At 49.1% G+C, this 20,161-nt stretch overlaps 1 protein-coding gene across 3 annotated transcripts; it reads left to right on the top strand.

The window, feature by feature from the left end:
• The first annotated feature begins 932 nt into the window (after positions 1-932).
• Positions 933-17,037, top strand: TCEA2 (transcription elongation factor A2). 3 transcript variants are annotated; one of them, XM_042832407.1, is made up of 11 exons: positions 965-1,047; positions 2,401-2,634; positions 3,622-3,684; positions 4,276-4,381; positions 5,430-5,520; positions 10,794-10,927; positions 12,378-12,434; positions 13,081-13,235; positions 13,566-13,712; positions 16,083-16,154; positions 16,742-17,037. In XM_042832407.1, exons 3-11 carry the CDS (start codon positions 3,631-3,633, stop codon positions 16,748-16,750), a joined length of 825 nt encoding a protein of 274 aa, XP_042688341.1. In that variant the 5' UTR covers positions 965-1,047; positions 2,401-2,634; positions 3,622-3,630; the 3' UTR covers positions 16,751-17,037. The 3 variants fall into 3 exon arrangements, with proteins under 3 accessions (XP_042688339.1, XP_042688341.1, XP_042688340.1); XM_042832406.1 differs by having other exon boundaries at positions 2,401-2,607; XM_042832405.1 differs by lacking the exon at positions 2,401-2,634 and having other exon boundaries at positions 933-1,047.
• Positions 17,038-20,161: the final 3,124 nt, after the last annotated feature.

The following is a 20,161-nucleotide window of genomic DNA, read 5'->3' on the forward strand; positions in this document are numbered from 1 at the left end:
AGCACCCCGGGGATGTGCCAGCCCTGCACAGTGTACGAGTGCCACCTACAGGGTGGCTCCAGGGCCCAGATCCCAAACCATCCTATGGGCTCACGCTTCCCCCTGCACCCCATCACTCCTTGTTATTCCTTCAGGCTGAGCTGAACAGCCCCAAATCTCAATGCAAGGAAGCAGTAGGTCAGCGTGGTGCTGAGAGTGATTGAGGCTTGATCGCTGCTGGAGCAGCTATTTTGATTTTGGGATTCCCACTAGAAGAAATGTTGTCCAGCGGGTGCTGGGATCACCATCCCTGGAGGTGTTTGGGAACTGTGGAGATGTGGCACTGAAGGATGAGCTCAGTGGGCATGGTTGGGAGGGAGGGTTGGACTTGGGGGGTCGCGGAGCTCTTTCCCAGCCATAATGATCCTATGATTACCCAGCCACGATCCCAGCACACTGCTGGCTCACAGCCCATCTCACAGCTGCTGCCATCCATCGAGCTCTGCCCACCTGGCCAGGCGCTGGGAGGGGCAGAGAGGGCACACCTGTGGGGAGCTTATAAAGGACACAGCTTCACAGTTAGGACCCTCTAGGGTACAGCTCGGGGCTGGGCTGGGGAGTGCCAAGCCAGACTTAGGGGCTCAGCCCAGCCCACGGCGCCTCACAGCCATATGCGCTCAGCCCCTGAGTTCGGGCAGCCCTAAAATGGCGGTGGGGGGGGAGCGGGGCTTGCGGTTCCTCCATGGGGGTGGACTACATTTCCCAGCGCGCCCCCAGCGGGCGCAAAGCATGCCGGGAGCTGTAGTCCCGCCGCCTGGCCGTGCGAGGGGAGGAGGCGGGCGGGAGCCGCTCGGACTACAAATCCCGTCGTGCCTCGCGCGCTGCCCGCTCGGACTGCGGTACCGGGGGTTGAGGTGAGCACCGGGAATCGCCGCCGGCCCTCCCTCCCTCCCTCCCCCGTCACACCCCCCGGGCCTCGCCGCTACGGGGAGCGGAGCGATGGGCGGGGAGGAGGAGATCGTGCGAATCGCCAAGCGGCTGGACAAGATGGTGGCCAAAAAGAGCGCGGTGAGTGGCGGCAGCCCCCCTTCACACACAGGCACACAGCCCTGCAATGGGGAGCGGGCAGCTCCCCCACAGCCGTGCTTTTTGGGGTCCCCGTTGGGAAGGACCCTCCCCGCCTCCCTGCTTCCACTCTGGGGGTGGGGGCCCGCCCTACTGCCCATCTCCAGGCCGTGTTTTGAAGGGGAGGGGGGGGTGTCTCCAACAGCCGTCATCGCTGTGTTGCAGCCCTGCCCTCTCCCCCCGCCTTCCTGTACCACGACCCCCCTCCCCCCCATTGCAATGCGGGCAGGCCAACCCTGTGCCACCCACCGCCCGTTTTTGAGGGGAGGGCTCTGTGTCCTCATTGTGAAGCCCATTTACCCCACGTTGTGCCCTCCTCCCCTCCCCCCCTGCACCCCGCAGCTCTCTGCTTTCTTCCTGAGCAGCACTCCCAACCCTTCTTCCCCATTCTCTTTATGGAGGAGGAGGGGGGGGGGGAATCATAGAATGGCCTGGGTTGAAAAAGACTGCAATGATCATCGAATTTCAACCCTCCTGCTATGTGCAGGGTCGCCAGCCAGCAGACCAGGCTGCCCAGAGCCACATCCAGCCTGGCCTTGAATGCCTCTAGAGATGGGGCATCCACCAACAACCTGTTCTTGTGCCTCACCACCCTCTGCATGGGAAACTTCCTCCTAATATCGAACCCTGGCACATCCTTGGGTGACCCCCAGTGCTTCTGTATCTCCATCTTGCAGACCTGTCCCAAAGAAGCATTGCTTCTGTTCATTGCCAACAGCCTTCAGAGCATGGAGGGTTTGGCCATGCTGCTGTCTGCCTGCTGTGTGTCTCATGGGGTGTGTAGTGGCTCCCTGGAAGGGGGGGCTGTAGCTGCCTGATGGGATGTGTCGGTGTGTCAGCTTCTGCTGCTTCCAACAGCATGAGCTGTGCCATGGAAGCAAATTGGGTGCAAGAAGGGCTTTACACCTGGGTTTGGACCAAAGGGAGTGGGTTTGGAGGGATGGGAGGTGATGGGTGGTGAGGTGGGGAATGGATTAGGGGAACAAATTTTGGGTTATGAGGTGCTGGGTGCAGCTATGATGGGTGAGCTTCTGAGTGTTGGGCTGAACACTGGTACCTGTGTAGCTGTTGTACCAACAGGAGCTTGGGCTCAGCACAGCCTGTGATGTCTGTTCCTGTTGATGGAAGGTTTGCAATGCCATTGTTAAAATAGGAAAGAAGTAACTTTGCTGAATTTCTTTGTGAGCTTCACTGAGAAGGAGGCAGCTTCTTAACAGAGTGGTATGCAACCTTTCCTCTTGGTTGGCATTTTATCTGTTTATTGTGTATTGGCTAATTTGCAAACTCTTCCTGCAGGGTGATTGCCTGGAGTACCTGTTTGTTGCTCTAGTTTGTGTGGATCCCAATTGGCTGTTGTTGCCCCAAATGTGGCTCCACTTCTGATAACAGAAGCATGAATCACCACATCTTTTTGTATGTTAAGGGCCGGATTTAATGGAGTCTGTTACTGTTGAAGGAGCTGAGAAGTCTGAACCTGCCTGGATGGGAAGCTGCTCATTCTGGGTACTGTGATGTGTGGCTTATGCTGGTGTGAGTTACTTCTGTGTGTGCTGAAAGCTTTCCTTCTGCTTTCATTTGGCTTTCTCAGCCTCTGTTCTCTAGGGTGGCGCTGGCAGCTGGATTGCTTCCTGCAGTGGGTGGGAAACAGCCCTTGTGCACAGGGAGGAGGGAATGCAGAGCAGTCTGTGCCACTGCAACGATGGGCCCTATGGGTCTTGTGCTGTAGAAGAGCTTGGAGTTGTTAGTATTGGAAATGAGCTGTCAATGGAATGGAAACGGATGTGGACACTGGAAGGTCTTGTGTGATAGAAGGGGATGAGGAGGAGCTGGCTGAATGGAGGTGGGCTTGCTCCAGGCTGTGATCTGCAGAGTGCTGCTAAAAGGAGACGTGGCTCGTGTTTCTGTTCCTGCCATTTGTCTTACCTTGTCTTACCAATTCTAGGCACCTGCGAGATTGCTAGGCAGATTTTCTGGATTATGGGATGTGAAGCTGGTGCAAGAAAACCTTATATAATGAGTTTCAAGCAGCCAGCTCTTTAGCTTTGCTGCTTGATGCTTTGCTCCTGGTACCAGCTCGTGTTCTGAGCAGAGGGGGATATCAATGTCCCCACTGGGAGGCAACCACATGGAATTTCAAGTGGTAGAAAGAGGATGCGGGTAGCTGTGGCTGTAGGCAATGCTTTTCAGACGTAAGTGGGTGAGTGGAGTTCTTGCAACTCTGCTGAACTGTTTTTACAACCTAATGTCAATAAGCAAGGCTCACAAAACAGTTGGGTAGAATTACTCACGCCAGCCAGATGTGTGCTGAGATGGCAGTTGTGATTCAAAGTGTATTTTTCAGGCGTTAGAGGTCCTGAATTTGGCAGGTGAAGGCAGTGACCTCATGCTCAGCAGCCTTGATGATGTTTTAGGGAAGAACTGTTGTCTTTGATTTCAACTTTCTAAATTTATTCCCAAGCTGTAGCATTTCTTTACTGAATGCTGAGGCACCCATTCTCGACCTCTTTTCTTTTCCAGGATGGTGCAATGGATTTACTGAAGGAACTGAAGAGTATGCCTATGACTTTGGACTTACTGCAGGTGAGTTGCACAGTTAGGGAGCAGAGCTGAAGGCTGCCTCTGGAGGAGCACAAAATGCTTTTTAAATGAATGTAATAATTTATTCTGCCTTCTTGCCTTACTCCAAGCATCAAAATAAATATTACCTCTAGAAAATAGCTCTGCACTTGGGTGTTGGGCATCAATAGCTTTAGGCAAAAGTGTGCTGCCTGAAGCTTGAGGCATATGCTCAAATCCCTCCATAGATCTCAAAGTAAAAGGGAAGATGTAAATGGCAGTGTGTTGGGGTTGAGGGAAGGAGTTCTTTAACTCTTTGTAATGGTGATGTTCAGGACGTTACAGAGATGTTGAACAATAACAATTCAGAGATTAAGAGGCACAATTGGGGTTCTTTCACTCTAAACTGAAACGACTCAGGTGTGTTTGTGAGTGATGGGTTGCCCAATCTGTGAGCAGTCCCAGCAAGCTGGGCACTGTCATCCCTTGCTTCTGGAGTTGTAAGGAGCTCTTGGATGTTATGTGTCTTGGTCATTGTTTCGACTATGCTATGCTTATTTCTGACTCCAGTTGGTAACGAGTTCTTGAGTGATTCGTGTGTGTGCTCACTTGCAGTCCACCCGCATTGGTATGTCAGTGAATGCACTGAGGAAGCAGAGCACAGATGAAGAAGTGATAGCGCTTGCCAAATCGCTCATCAAATCTTGGAAAAAACTTCTAGGTAAGAAAATAATCACATTCCTGTCAGATTCCACTTGCAAAGGTGCTGGCTTCAGTGGGAGGTTGGCTTTCTCAGGAGGTCTTGTGCATCCATGTAGAACATTCTAGAAAACCAGCCTTTGAAACTGCACTACCTTTGGAGTTTCATCTGCTGCCATGCGTACTGGTTGTTTGAGTTCCTGTTTGTCAACACAATGGCAGGGAAAGCTTCAGAACTACTCTAATTACATGATAATTAGCAACGTTAGTTACAGAAACAATATCTGTACTCTGAAGCCTCCAACCTGGCTTTTGTGCTACGTGGCATTCGTACAGCGTGTGCTGTCAGCCTTGTACCTCAGCTTGGAAAGAGGAATGCTGGAATGGATTTTGGGTGATGACTTGGAGAAGGATCTTAGTTTAACAACTTGCAGACAAATTCACATTGTTTTCTGCTGGAGGGGCTTTCATGATGGTTGGCACTGAGCAGAAGCTGCAACTGGGCTCTCCACATCAGGGTTGATGCATATTTGCTTGGCTCAGACAATTTATCTCTGGATGAAACTAGTTCTGCAGTGTAATGAGAGCCATCTTCAGGGTTGTGCTCTTGGCTTTCAGCAGCACTTCGGAAGTGCGAGACTCCCAGAAGGGCCAGCTCTTACTGGCCTTCAGATGATGTTGGCTTGAAATACTGCATTTGGTGACACTTTAGAGAACTTAATTCAATCTGTGCTCAGCAGCCGGAGTCTTTGAAAGGAGCTTTTGTGATGAGGCAGGTCTTGTGAGGAAGCTTATCTCTTGAGGAGGGAAGGCCATTGATTCCTGCTTTCTGGTTTGGTGGGGAAAGCTTTTGTTTAAATTAGCTTCTACTTGAAGGCAACTAAAAGGTCTGCATGCAGGGCCATAAAAGCTTCCTTTGTCTTTTTAAAATTCTTTTTGTAGAATAATTTGCCTGGAGCCAGCTCTGTGAAGTTTTAGGATGTTGCTTAGTGTATGCAGGGTTGCAGTGTAGAGAGCAGTTCTGAACACTTTCGCTTCCAAGTTTGCTTTTTCTTTTTGTCCAAATTTAGATGCTTCAGAGGAAAAAAGTGAGGAGAAGAAGAAGAACCTGTCCTTGCCAACATCTTCCTCAAAGGAGACTGGTAACTCTAGAGACCAAAGGTAATGCTTCCCTTTAGCTAGAGATGATCCTGTTATCTAATTTGAATATTCTCTTAGCATCTTACTTGAGTTTTCACTGCTAAGTATCTCAGCTGAGGATTTTGTGTGCTCAAATTCCTGGTCAGGGTCACTAGGAGTCTATAGGCTTCCTCAGTGGCGAGTTGTGTGGTGTTTTTAATATTGAACTGTTGTGCGGAAATAAACATCTACAAAAGACAGTGGCTTTAGTGAGTTTTTTGCTTTTATTCATGACTTTCCATGTTTTCTGTCAGCTTTTTCATTAATGAAATACTTCTGGGTTTTGTTGCATTTATGCTTTTGCTTATTTCTAACTCTGAGTTCTTCAGAATTACCTTTGGCCTTTGCAATCTCAGGTTATGGATGGGATTGATTCATCCATCCCTGTATTAAAACTTCCCTTTCTCTGTGCTCTCCCCAGCAGAAGTCCTCTTTTCACTCTGTGCTGGTGTCCACCCTCTAGCAGGTCTGCTGCATGCTTGCTCCGTACCACGTGTTGAACGTTGCATCCTATTTCCACTGTCCTAAACGTGCTAAGATGTTGAGTGGAGGCAGTGTGATCAAAGGGGAGAGGGGGAAGGTAGGACCAGGTTTTACATCACACCTATCAAGAGGCTTGCCTCAATCCCAGGAGGATGGGTTTGTCACAGGTTTGTCACTTAAACGATACTGCCTGTTTCCTAAGTTTGCCAGGAGATTCAGAGTCCCAAGTCCCTCTCTACACAGTTTTAGGTGTTTGTGGCCTGTTCTCTGCTGGTTACTTTCCTGTTACTCCATCCTTTGCTCCTCTGCTTTTGGTTTTTTTTTGCTCAGATCTCTCAGGATCAGTATTTTGGTGTGAGCTCACTGCCCAGGACAGGTGGTGGGGACAGCTACTAATGCTGAGCAATGTGACTTAATTTACGTGTGTCTTTGGTGACCTCACTTCCAGAAAATGTGAGAATGGATTTGGGTGTTGCAATGGAAGTTTTAATAGAGGAGAATTTGCAGTCGGAGAACCGGGTGTTGTAGTGTGATGTGAGCAAGAGCTGTGTGCATCATGTTTCCAGTGGCTTCTGGTGTGTGACAGTGGTACTGGGGTTAAAGCAGTAGGCTGGGATCTTCCAGGTGCTGTTCCTTCTCCCATTGAGGAGAAAGCCGTTTAAAAGCTACAAAGCAGTCAGTGATAGATGAGAAGGGCTTGTTTTGTAATTAGTCTGAGTGATAACACCTGCTTTGTGATGCAAATGCCTTCTCTTTGTGATCTTTATCCTCTATAAAAATGCAGAGTACTCCCTTCCCGGGCGTGTGGACGGGTGAAAAATCTGTTGTAGGTTTAATGGGGATAGGAATTGAGTCAGGGGTTGAGGTAAGAGCCTTTGAGCATCCCCTTATTGGTGAAGAGAGGCAGCTGGCTCTTCTGTGTAAGGCCAGGAGCTTGTCAGCTGGGCCTGTTGGGGGAAGGGAATGATACCATTCAAGCCAGGAAGCAGTACTGCAGTTGGAAGAAAAAAGGAAACTTCAACAGGATCCTGGCTGTAGGCAGTGAGGCAACCCAGCCCTCTTCTTTCTTGGGCAGATGGTTGTCATGGGATGTGTGGAATGGAGCTTTCTGGTTTGTGCTGCTACTCTTACACTGTGCCTCCAGGGTATGCTGCAGCTACTGCTGCTTTTTCTCCTTGATCCTTGATGTATGTTCCTCCTCCAGTCTTTGGAATGGTAAAGCATCCCCTTGGTTGTGAAGGATGAACAGAAGCAAAGGGAGGAGCTCAGCACAGATCCAGCATAGCTCCTGGTGTCAGGCTGAGGCAGGCTCTCTACAGAGTGCAGTGCTTATTCTCCAGTGCTGCAAAATGAACTGTTAATCTGCCTTGGAAAAAAGAAAAAATGTTAGCAGCATGAGTTCTTGGCTTTGCTCTTTGAAGTGATGAAAGGAGCCCGACTTGCTGCTTGCAGGTTCAGATGAGGCTGCAATCGAGGCACCGAAGAGATCAGCTTGTATTCAGATACTTCAGCCACTTGTTTTGATAGATTTTGGCTACGTCTTCCTCTTCTGTCAGGGAGAGAAGCCCAAATAGCTCTTGGCTTGTAGTTTGTCTTACTTTCTGGAGCACAGATGTAGCAATCCCTCTGTAGTGACTGGAGAGCTAATGCTGCTAGACCTGCGGGCCCGGAGCCAGCCAGCGTGGGGCTGGCACCTGCAAATTGCTGTATTACTGTGATCCTCCGTGCTGTAGCACTTCCAGCCATCACAGTAGTACATCTTAATGGACAATGTCTAATCTTTCTCTGTCTCTGGCAGCTTTTTCTTTTCTGGGGCTCTCTGAAGCTTTTATTGGGAAGTTCTGGATCTGTGGCCTTAATTCAGCTGTTCCGTGAGATTTTTCTTCCAGTGCAGCCATGAGTTCTGTTTGCAATCCCTGGCTGTTGCTTTGCACCATTTGGTTCTAGCATACATGCGTGTTTTTGTGTGTGTGTGTGTGTGTGTGTGTGTGTGAGAACTTTTGTTGTCTGGATAGATTTACAAGCTCCTTCTCCTGTTCAACAGGAACAGTGTGAACCGCAAGGATTTCCTGAAATAAGTCTTCTTGGTGTCTTTGAGGTCTATTTCCCACTATTCTAATTATAAACTAACTTCTGAAGCTTAATAAATAGCTCTCTGTACAGTCTTTGGAATGGCTCAGGAGCCTGTTTGATCTAACTCAGCAGTGATCAGTTGTCATCTCAGGGTATGTACAAGGATGCAGGCAAAAACTGCTGCTCATCAGCTGACAGAGGTGGGGTAACCATGCAGCTTATCTAGCTTTTTCCACCTTCAGGGGATAAACATTTGCTATTTAAACTGATATGAAATATTTAATAGCATTTAGAGATAGGATCTTACTAAAATTAAAAGACACAGGTATTACCTGCATCTGTGCCCATGGTAGCTTGAAGTTTGACTTCAAGTGGGGCCTTTCTCTGAGCTGCTTTTTGACAGCCCTATAGGAAACCCTCAGGGTGTGAGGTATTTTCAGAGCTGCCTTTGGTATCTTCCAATTCATAACTCGTGTTTACAGTTTGAAACTTGGTGTTGATCAAAACCTGTCTTGTTAAGATTGTTTTGTTTCATTATTCTTGCAAATACAGAGGATTTTTCCCAGCCATCCACATTTGTGACAAGTTTTCAAGTATTTCAGTGTTCCTCCCAGTACTCCATACTGTAAGCCACTCTAATCCTATCAGTGTTTTCTTTCCAGGCTTTTTGCCTTTGTTCTTTGGGAAGTCTGATTTTTCCAAAGCATTTTCTACAAGATCAGCTGCAGTTTTCAGATGAGCTTGAGTTGTCACTTGCTGCATTCACTCTTATGTGCAACATCTGTGATCTGTACGTAGTTCCTTAAGTACAAAAGTACCTGGTAGCAATTTGTACCCTCCAGAGAAAAGATCATCATGATTGATTATTTGCAAGCTAAGTTTTTTTTTTCTCTTGTCATGTATTCCATGATTCTATATGTAATGTAAATTCTGCTGAGTGCTTTTAGCTGTTTTGACACCTAATAAATCTGTTTCTTAGTAGCTTGGTGCAGTGCTGCCCAGTAAAACTAGCTGGCAACAAGTCTTTATTCAGCTACTGGGCAGAGTGTAAGTGAGCTGACAACAGGATTTTCAAAGTGCTTCTATTTCATCTGAGAGCAGAATGAATCTTCCGGCCCTGCTTTGACCTGAGCAGCATGCTCAAGGTGCACTGGTGGGGGCCCTTCTGAATAGGGCCCAGAGAGGTTCTGAGCTCTGGAAATCCAGCAGCTCTGACGATGATCTGAGGGCTCTGAGGCACTGCAGAGCCAGACAGGATTTGGACTCGGCAGCAGTGGGGTCCCTATGCTGAGTCCCTGAGGCTGTCTGGCTCTGCACATCAGCTGTGGGTTCAGAAGGCTTGCAGCTCAGCTCTGCCCTGCTGTGGGCTAACTGATCCCTTCCTGGGCAGTGCAGTGGAAGTGCTTGTTGATGAGAGATTTCTCCTGGCAGAAAGCTGGCAGTAGTGTCCCGACTTCTCAGCGATGTTCAGCCACTTGTATCTCAAGGAAACACAGCCAGTGTGGTGTGGCTGAAATTTTCAGGGTTTCTTATTTTTCTGGTTTTTCTCTTACTGCATTGATGTTACCCAGACACTGGCAATAAATACTGCGCGTTTTATGGCCCAAACACCAAAGTCAGAGCAATCTCTGCTGAAAAATTGGCTGTTCTACTGCCTAGATATGAGGAGGGCAGGATAGGGGGAGGAAAGATCTATAAAGTCATCTGGGAGTCATAATAGCCCCAGTTGTTTTTTTTTCCTGTGGTAATTGCAAGGCTAGCTCTACGTGCACATGTTAGGCTTTATGGGTAAGATACTTCACTGTGGGTGGACCCCGAGCTGAACTGCTCCGTGGGTATTCCTCCAGAAAACAAATCTGAGCCTGTGCAGTGCTGGAGCCTGCTGCAGTGTGGGGTGGTGGCTGGGTGCCCTCTGGCTCTCCTGGCAGACGAGCTGGCTGATGCAGTCCCAGCAGGCAGATGTTTGCGTTTCCCTGGCTGTGCCTACAAGTGCTTGCAGGTGGGAAATGAAGGTTGTTTTTGCAAGGGAAGTTGTATTTGTTAGTGCTGTGTCCACCTGGCACCTGCGTGATGTGTAGGGGTGCCCTTGTATGAGATGAGTAATCAGAGGAAAAAGGAAAATCCTCTTACGTGTTTTGCTGTGTTTCTTTTTATATAGCGGAGCTGAAGGAGCCGTTTTTTTTTCTCTTTTTCTGAGCACAGAAAGCCCTTGCTCTGCAGAGCCTTGTGTAGGCTGCTCTGATTTCTGCTGCAGAACCCCTGTGCTGTGTTTCTTGTTGGTTACAGAGAGCCAGTGTTCACTTCCCACTGCTGGCATCTCAGCGGTGAAGGACGTCTGAGGAAGTTCTGAGCACACTTGAGTTACTGACCGTGTCCTTTGGCTTTGTGCTACTTTCACATGATGCCTGGTGGTTCAGCAGTTGTGGCTTGTGTTCAGTAACCAGTTGATTGGCAGGCCTGCTTCATGGATTAAACCTCGACTTATTGCCAGCAGATTCCACTGGAGAACTCATATCTGGGTTGGTGGTGTTGGCTGCTGCGTTGCACTGTGTGCTGGTTTGGAGCATGTCTTTGCACTGGTATCCTCTGACTGTTCTGTATTATAATTAACAGGATGCTTGGCCACATGCCTGCTGATCCCTTCTCTGCTCTCAGTGACCCGAACTGAGACATTCTGATAGGTGAAGTTTCTCTTTTAGCTCCAACAAAAGGCAGGAGCCTCCGAAGACCCCGACCACCCCCAAAATCACCACCTTCCCCCCGGCACCCATCACATGTGATGCTGTCCGCAACAAATGCAGAGAAATGCTGACAACAGCTCTGCAGGCTGATGGTAAGTGCTGGGCAAAACCCTACTTTGTCTGAAATGCTTCTCAGCTCCCAGTGAGTTCCGATAGGCCTCTGCATGTGGGTCAGTGCCAGATTTGGATCCTCTTAGATAACGCTTTTCTGGAGCAGCCTCGTTAAAAGGCTGTTGCAATCAGTTTGGTTTGCCATCACCCTTTTGTCAGGCTGGCTGGTGTTGCAGCAGCTGTTGACACTTGTGTAGAAACCTGATGTGTCAGGCAGTGGCAGTTAAGAACTTGGGGTCGTGTGGTCTTCTGTTCTGCAGCCTGGGTGGGTGGGTCTGGCCAGAAGTTTGATCTTCAGGTGTGCAGGTATTTGCTTCCCTTTCTAGGTCTCAGTCTTACCTGATTGCTGTAAAGTGAAGCTGTCATCTCTGCCTATCCTTGGGATGCAAAGTGAAGCTGTAACTCATTATACGGAATGTGTCGGTAATGGTGCTTATGCCAGCTGCCTCCTGCACTTAGACTCTCCTGTATATATGGGCTGGAGCTGCTTAAATACAGTGGTCCTCTGTGGACTTGGAATAGAATAAGTTTCTCTTCCACTCAGAATGTGCTCTCTAAAGACAGAGGCAGCTGCAGGTGCTCAGCATCTCTAAAGTCAGATTTTAAACACCTCAAGCTGAATGTATCCTTGAGACCAAGTTGCAGATCCTTTTGGAAAACTGGAGTCTGTCTAAGCACTGCAGTTTTATTAATTTGAAGCTAGGGAATGTAGACAGCAGATGGAGAGGTTCATAGAGTCATCATTTCTAGCCTTTCTGTGTGTGTGTGCTGCATTAAATACCCTGTGTAATTCTTAGAAGAGCTCTTTCCATGTGAAGCCTGGGAAGCAGTTCCCTCAAGTCTGCTGCTAAACTCAGCCCCGCTCTGCACTGCTTTCCCCTGCTTCATGGTGTTGGTTAACATACCCAGTGTATAAGCTGATAAGTTTTTGCTCTCTGTGATGCTGTTTGACTGGTAAAAAGCAGCATGTGAAAGAAGGGAGGGCAGATGGAGCCTGAGCTGAGAAAAGAAATGAAGGCTTGACTCTAATGCTGCGTGGTTTAGGCTCTGTCAGATTTTGTCTGACTAGAACTACTTCTCATTGACACCAGTTTCTGCTGAGAATGAATTCCTTCCAGTTTAACTTCAACTGTGGCAAAAATACATTGGATATGGGGAAAGTTACTGTTGAAGGACCAGCTGCTTGTTAGCCTTGTGGAGTGCAGTCCATCCAGTAGAGAGATGGAGGGCATAACTGGCTGGATTTGTCTGCTTTTGTCACTGCTGCTCTTGAAAGGGTCAGAGGGTGCCTAGAGCAAAGGCCAAGATGCCAGTGATGGAAGGAGCACGTAAACCAAAATAGCAGTCTAGAAGTTGTGTCTTCAGTATTGAGCCCAGGGACCCCTTGCCTAGTTGGAAATCGTTGATCTCTTGTTTCTCTTTGCCTTTCAGATGACTATATTGCCATTGGTGCTGACTGTGAGCACATAGCAGCTCAGATTGAAGAATATATCCTTGCTGTACTGGACTTTCTTAAGGGCCTGCATGTCTCCAGGTTGTGATGTTAACGAGCACAGAGGAAGAAGGGAGCACTCAGTCTTGTGTAAATGTTCTGGTGGACACAGTTGGTATGATTGGCACAGGTATTTCCTTCCCATTGACACCATAATGGGTTTGTAAGGTACCAGTTTCTCCTTCCTATCAAAATAGTGTTTCCTGCTTCTAAAGACACACAGCAGCCCTGTGCTTCTCTCTCGAGAGCACTGTGCTGATATGAGGCAGAAGCAATGGGGAAGACAGCAGCGAGTGTGAAGTTGCCTGTAGATTTGAGATCAGCCAAGAGCTTGCTTGGTTTGGGGGCTGTGGGGCAGGGGGTGCAGCTGCACTCTGAGTGCAGGGTTTTATGTCTGCCTTGCTGTGAGAGTGGCTTGAAGAACCAAGCAAATTGAAAATCAAGATTATTTCTGTGTGGAAAAAGTCAGCATTAAAGCCTTTGGGATTGTGTAGGCATTCATAGTGTTAACTTCCTAGAGCAGAAACTGTCTTTTGATCACAGCAGTGGTGATCAAATAGCAATAGCTCTGCTATTCATGAGTGGTGTAGATGGTGGTTGGAAGCCTTTGGGTTGATTGGAAAGTCCTTGACTGCCATGTACGCATATACCAAGATATCAAGAACACTGACATGAAGTACAAAAACCGGGTGAGGAGCCGCATCTCCAATCTGAAGGACTCCAAAAATCCTGAGCTGAAAAAGAACGTGCTGTGTGGGGCCATTACTCCTGAACAGATTGCAGTGATGACCTCGGAGGTGAGGAAGCCTGAGCGGGGTTTGTTTCTTGCAGGGAAAGTGTCATATGGATTAGCTTTGAAGCAAGGGGCTGGTCTGCTTGCCAGGGCTGCAGGTCTGTCAGCAGCTGCTACCAGAATGCATGAGGAGGGGGCTGGCAGTGGTGATTGTGATGTGGAGAATACTCTGATGGAACTTCATAGCATCCCAGGGGCCTGGATGTGAGCAAGTAACCAAAAGTGAAAGGCCCATCTGTTAGGCTGATCTCTCCTGCTGACTCTCTTGAGTGTGGTGGGGAGAACTGGACAGATGTGACTTCATTGCTTTTTTTTGTTTGTTTGTTTTTGAAAGGAAATGGCCAGTAATGAGCTGAAAGAGATCAGGAAAGCCATGACGAAAGAAGCAATCCGGGAGCATCAGATGGCCAAGACAGGAGGGACACAGACTGACCTCTTCACCTGTGGGAAATGCAAGAAGAAGAACTGCACTTACACCCAGGTTAGTCTTCCTGCTCCTGTAGCCTCCATGGCATTGACCTCTGCACAGGAAATGATCTATTGTGGATGGTCTGGAGCTCTTACTGCTCCTCAGCATGGCAAAGATTTTGCTACTGGTGGGGAGAAGCTTTTGGTGTGCTCAGGGCACTCTAAAATGCAACACTGATGCTTCTGTGGTCGTCTTTTGTTGGGGCTTATGTAACTTTGTGCAAATGCTGCTCTCTTTCTGGAAGAGCTGGGCTTGTGTGGTACCAAGGAGTGTCATACCAGGAGTATGTCAGGGCTGGAAGAGCTTCATGTTGAAAGCAGGTGTGGGGAATGCGGAGGTTCAGAAAAAGGAGGAGTGGGTTGTGTAGAAGAGAGATTGCAGGAACTGAAGAAGGCGTGTTGGTGGTATTAGAAGTGCAAACTAAGCACGTAGATGAGCTGTGGTTGGACAAATCCCAGCTTGTTTGAAATAAAAGCATTAAAGAGGTGAAATTATTAATAAGGAATAAGCAAAACTGGTGTGAGCAAGCAGAGGTGAGTTGTTCCCTTTGATGGACAGCTGCTGGAAGCTGTGTGCATTACCAGTGTGTGTTAGTGCCCATGCTTGTGCCAGGTGTTTGGAGATAAATGTGCCTTTGCTGCAAGTCAGTGGTTTGGAACGTGCAGTTACCAAAAAAATGCACCAGCAACCTCACGGTTGCTGCTGTTTGCTGAGTATGTGTGCCCAAACTGTGTGCAAGAGCCAAGTGAAGCCCCTTAATGTGCTTGGGTGTGACATGCAAACAGATGAGAGCCAGGCAGCTGACCCAGGGTTTTCCTCTGGCTGTCCAGCAGTTCTGCATCCCACAGACTGGCTTGGGTGAGAGGCCTGGCTGTGAGCACGGCCCAGTAAGTCAGCTTGCAGAGCTGCCTCGTTTGTCTTGGCAGCGTGTGGGACTTGAGTTTCACTTGCAAGCTGGAGTTTGTCTGCTCAGAATTGGGGCAGATCACAGCAGTGTCTGTTAAATAGAGATAATCAGAAGCTTTCCAGAGAAGAGACAGTCACTGGCATTAATGTGTTCTATGCTTGAGGAAGGTGGAATGGCATATATGGAAGCACTCAGAGCCTAGCAGTATCATCGGGTGAGAATGCCAGAATTCAGCTATCTGGCATTCTTGAGGAATGCATTCTTTAGTTTGCATCGTGCAAATGCTGTGGCTCTTGCATGAGGTAATTACACATGTGGATCATCATAATTACCCCTTTGGCATAGTTCTGCTGTCTGATTTGCTCAGGGAGTGCCAATATTTTGGGTGCCTTGTGGAACTCAAATGCCATGAAAATCTGATTATCTTTTTTTTTCTTAGCAAACTGTGTTTCTGGCAAGAGCTGGCCACATCTGGGTTAAATATCAGTTCTTTAATGACTCAAATAGAAAGCAGACTGGAAATGTGCAGAACCTGGTAACCCAGAGTATATCTCTGTGAGGCCAGGACGTGGGACTGGTCTGTAAAAGGGAATGGCTTGAGTGCTTTTTTATGTGTTCCTGTGGAGCACGTGCTTGATGGGCTGAGGGTTTTGTAGTCTCCCAGCCAGCTGCATCCCTTCCCGGGACACAGCACTGCTGTGGCTGCGTGTGCTGCCAAAGCCACCCACAAAGAATGAGGGGTGAGAAGGGAAGGCTGCTGCCCCAAAACGAGTTGCTCAGATGGTGTCAGGCTCGTGCAGGACCATTAGGCCGCGTCTCCTCAAGCAGCTGCTGCTGAATGCTGGCGGGGTCGTTTTCTTGCTGTTGCCTTTGTCACAATCATAAAGAAAAAGTCGTAGCAGGGAGATCAGAGCCCCTCAGGTGCTTGTGCAATCCCTTGAGTGGATGTGGGGCTCTCTTGCAGCAGTGCAAGTCCCTGTGTGTGCTCCTGGCTTGGGGAGACGTGTCCCTGCTGTGGTGGCCGTGTGGGTGACTGTCACGTGTGTGCTTTTGTGTCTGCTGGGGCATCCCTCCAGTTCCTATCAGTGGCCTTTTAGTGCCAGAGCTTTCAGCTGCTCTGGTGTTTACCCACTGTACCCTAGGAGTGCTGGCAGGCGGCTGTTGATGCTGCTTGTCTAATTTGTTGTAATCTAAACAGACCCTGCAAAGCTTGGTTTAGCTGCAGGATCTGCAAGTCTCCTGATGGTCTCAGAACATGTGAGGATGTGTGAGTTCCTGTGCAAAATAACCAGATTCATCCTACACGGAGGCTCTTTGCGCTCCCCACCCCTGATACCTTGATTTCTGACAGCGTGACCGGATGGTCAGCGTGAATCCCTGGTTGCTGGGGAGGAGGGGGGCAAGGAGCTGCTTTGTGACCCTGCCGTGAGGCGGCGCGCGATGCTCACCTGTGCTGTCCTTTTGTCCTCCCCCAGGTGCAGACCCGCAGCTCCGATGAGCCCATGACCACCTTCGTCGTGTGCAACGAGTGTGGGAACCGCTGGAAGGTAGCGCACCAAGGATATTACTGGCACTGAGGGGTGTTAGGGTGGCTCTGCCCGCGATGCTGCAGATGCTTAGCTGCTCTCCTCAGATGTGCTTGCCAAACGCTGACTAGCTCTAGCGAGTGATCTTTCCTCCCAGCACAGAGGCAAGAGCTTCTGGGTTCATCCCATCTCTGCAGACCAGCTGGGGCTATGTCTCGCTTCTCATTCCCTCTCTATCCTTCCTCACATTCCCTCTTCTGCCATGACCAACTTCACAGTGCTTTTCGTGCTCCTTCTGCCACCCAAGAGATGGTGGCGGTGACATTACGTAGGATTTTCAAACTGCTTTTATACTGTGTGCAGAGCTCAGATGTGAGCAGAAATGGCACTGCTAGCAAGTGCCAGAGCCACGGCTGAGAAATTCACATAGGAGCTCTATTTAGCCCTTACTGTGGGGGCTGAGCCCTGCCTCCAAAGACCCCCCCAAGCCCTTGACAGCTTCAGAAACAAGACCGTCACCTGGATCCCTCTTCTAGGCAGCGAGCGCATGACCTGCAACTCCCTCAGTGAGGTTTTCTAATCAGGGTTTAAACTCCCTTCTCTTGCAGTTCTGCTGATATGTGCCATGGCCCGAGAGCGGCAGCCAAACACAGATCTGAGTGCAACCTCCATACGCCAGCTCCCACGGCAATTGTGTTTTGTGTCCCAAGTGAGTTTGCATTGTCACGTACTGAGAGAGCAGCTGCAGGGAGGCCTGCCTCTCTGTTTGGGCCTCGGTGGAGAGAGCCACAGTTGTGGGCTGACAGTGGCAGGAGAGCTCGCTAAACACACTTAGTCATTATTTTCTCATCTAAGCAAGTATGGTCACTTTTTCTTCAAAACTAATATTAAACATTTTTTGTCAGTTTCTGACTTTTATTTGCACAGCGCTTTGCATTTGTTGTAGAGCTGCATAGAGGCTCAGAAGTGTAGCTGGATGGGTGTGGACTGATCCATGCCTGGACCACGAGACAGCAGAAAGCTGCTTGTAAATAGAGATAGACCCTCAGTGTGTGAAAGCTTGCTTCTAGCCAGCTCTTAAAAGCGAAAACATTGGGCCAATCCTGGAGTGGCTGGGTGGCAGTCCTGGCTTTCCTTACCTTACTGAGACCTGTTGACAGAACAGGACTTTTTGGGCAGTGATGACATGCAGCTGTCCAGATCAGTTGGATGTTGTAGCATTCTTGTGATTTTTTGCATGGTGTTAGATAGCTTGTGATATCATGCCTTTAAATGCCAACAGCACAGGCTGCTGCAGAGATGGTATCAAGAACGTTGCTCTCCACATTGTAACAAACTGAAAACAAGGTGACTCCAGCCACCAGAAAAACCAAATGGTTGGTTTGGAGGAGCAGGGCAAGGGACCCTAGCAGCCAAGAGCTCCCTTAACATCTGGTTGGGCAGGAAGAGCCCAGCAGATCGTTGCTGTTCCTGCTGGCTAAGCTGCTCCTTTTGACTGTCTGCTCCTGATTGCCATTGCAGGGAATGTTTGAGGTGGGCTTGTAGCTGGTGCTTGCAAGAGGGGTGAGATGAAGAAAGCTGGTAGCAAAAGCAAGCTTCAGATGGCAGCTCTGGAGGTGTGACCTTGGTGGGAGTCTGCAGGATCAGGCTGTTGATGGCAGGATAACTGCAGCCTGCTTTTCCTTTCAGTAGTGTTTGATCTTGGTCTAAGACTTAAAATCCCTCTTCTCTCCTGGGTTTCTTAGCTTCTAACTGAGGTGATGCAGCACTCCAGGGACCTCCTTGTATGGTCACCTCTGCTTTTGTGCTCGTAAGCAGCACGGGGCATTTGCAGTCGCATCAATAGCATTGCTCCCGTTTCAGAGTGAAAAAGCAAGTATTTCCATTGGCTTTTCAGCATGCCAGACAGCAGACATTTAGCAGAGACCTTGGAGATGTTGGGAGGGGAGTGAGCAGCCACATGAAAGCGATGGGAAACGTGCTTGCAGCCCCTTTGAGAGCTGTGTTCCTCTCGAGGCAGTGATCCCAACAGGATCCTTTGCTCAAGGCTTTCACTTGATGGGGTGAAGCCAAGTCTCCCAAGAAGGAAAAGATTCAAAGATGCTGACAACTTGTTAAGCCTCACGCATCTTGCAGCGGATGGGATTATTCAAGCCAGGCTTGTGAGGGAACAGTGTCCTCACAGTAATGCTCAAAAAACCCTTCAGGATATAAAACCAAAGCTGGCCAAGGCTCTCTGGCTCGTGCACTGTGAACAGGAGCCAGCTAATTACCAGTTGCTGTTGCTTTTCTCGTGTTAATGTAAGAAGAGGAGTGGAGCCTGAGTGCAATCCTAAATTTACATATGGAGGTTGAGAAACAGAAGGAGCTCCTCAAAAGCTAGGGGATAGCACCTTGTCTCATGGCATTCTGCTGTGCTGCTGGGGCAGTCAGAGGGTGGGAAGCCATGGGATGAAGAGGGATGGAGATTCACTGCCAGGATGCTTAAGTGCTAGGATGGTGAGCAAGTGATGCCACAGCTTACCTGGTGGTGTTGGGTCTGTGTGGGGCTGCCTGTGGAGGATCCAACCTGCCTGCTGCGCTCCTGGACAGCACTGGGGATGCTCTGCAAACCCAAACGTGAAGGTAAGAGCTCTGTAATGCAGGGTGTGGTGCTGGGGGGCCTCTCACAGTGCTGGCTCCACTCAGTGCCCATAGGGAAACCAGCGTGCTGCACCTCTGTGCCAGGGCTCCTGCTGCTGAGCTGCTGGTTAGCATCACTCATTAGCACTGCCACACTTCCATCACTCGAGGTACAAGCAGGAGCAGTGCCCTGGGCAGTGAAGCTGTTGCTTTGCTGCTTTTTGTATCCACCAGAAATGCTCTCTTGGTTCTTAATGGCTTCTTGGAACAGGATGGGAGCCCCTGCTGTGGGAGCTTGTCTGACCCACTGGGTCTGCAAGGGGCTCTCAGAGCACTAAGAACCAAATAATAAAAATACCAACATTCCTGAGCAAACGAACCAGCTCTGCTCTCTCTCAAAAATACATTTTCTTGAGTTGCGTTTCCAGCTTGGCAAACAAAAACTAGATTTACTGATTTACTGACACGAATTTCCACTCAATCACGCCATGAGGAAGGAAGGAAACAAACAAGAAAAAAGAGCTGAGGATTTGTTTGCTTAAAAAAAAAAAAGAACCATCTTCAATAAAAGAGAACCGATGCTCTTTTTTTTTTTTTTCTGAAGGCAGGGGAAAGAAAGGGGTGGATGTGAAGCCATGGGCTGCTCTGCACTTCCAGACCTTCCCCAAGGCTCTGTGGCTGCTGCTAGGGCTGTGGTGTTGGCTCTGTGTCAGCACGAGGGCAGGGGCTGCTGGCAGAAATGTTGCAGTGCTGGGAGCTGGGCCTTTGGTAAACAACTCCTCGTGCCATACAAAAATACACAGATATGATATATCTTTTCCCTGTGACATTTCCCATTGCACACAGAGCTCTGCCTGGGTGCTCAGTGCCAAGCTCCTCCTGCAGGATGAAGGCAGAGCCCGGTGCCTGTGCTGAGGAAGGTACAGACCAGCTGAAAGCCTTTCCTTTTGGGGGTCCTGGTGCCCACACAACCCACCCTGCTGTTCTCCCGTGGTTCCCTGCACCAAGGATGCAGGATGCTCTCGTGTTTGTGTGCAGTCAGTCCGGTCCTGCTGCTGCTGTCTGGTTGGGACTGGGGCCTCCCACATCTGAGCTGCGTTGGGAGGCTGCCTCCCTCTGCTCCGCAGCAGGATGTGGGACATCATCCCCCTGCTGTTGCACTGGGGGGCTGCCTGGGGTCCAGGCTGTCCCCTGCATCTGCTGGGGCTGCTCCCTTCCCTGTGCTGCTTCAAACAGACAGAGCGATGTAAACCCCATGTGTTTTTATATGTACAACAGACGCTCATCAACACCCTCCCTGCTTCCAGTCCCCCAATGAAAGCCAACCAAAAAAAAACCAAAACAAAAAAACCAACCTTTTAAAATAAAAAGTTAAAAAACCAACCAAACAACGACTGACCTCCTTA

This window comes from Centrocercus urophasianus, unplaced genomic scaffold, assembly GCF_019232065.1.
Source record: "Centrocercus urophasianus isolate 14NV4802_14NV808 unplaced genomic scaffold, USGS_Curo_1.0 seq_38, whole genome shotgun sequence".
NCBI classification, from domain to species: domain Eukaryota; kingdom Metazoa; phylum Chordata; class Aves; order Galliformes; family Phasianidae; genus Centrocercus; species Centrocercus urophasianus.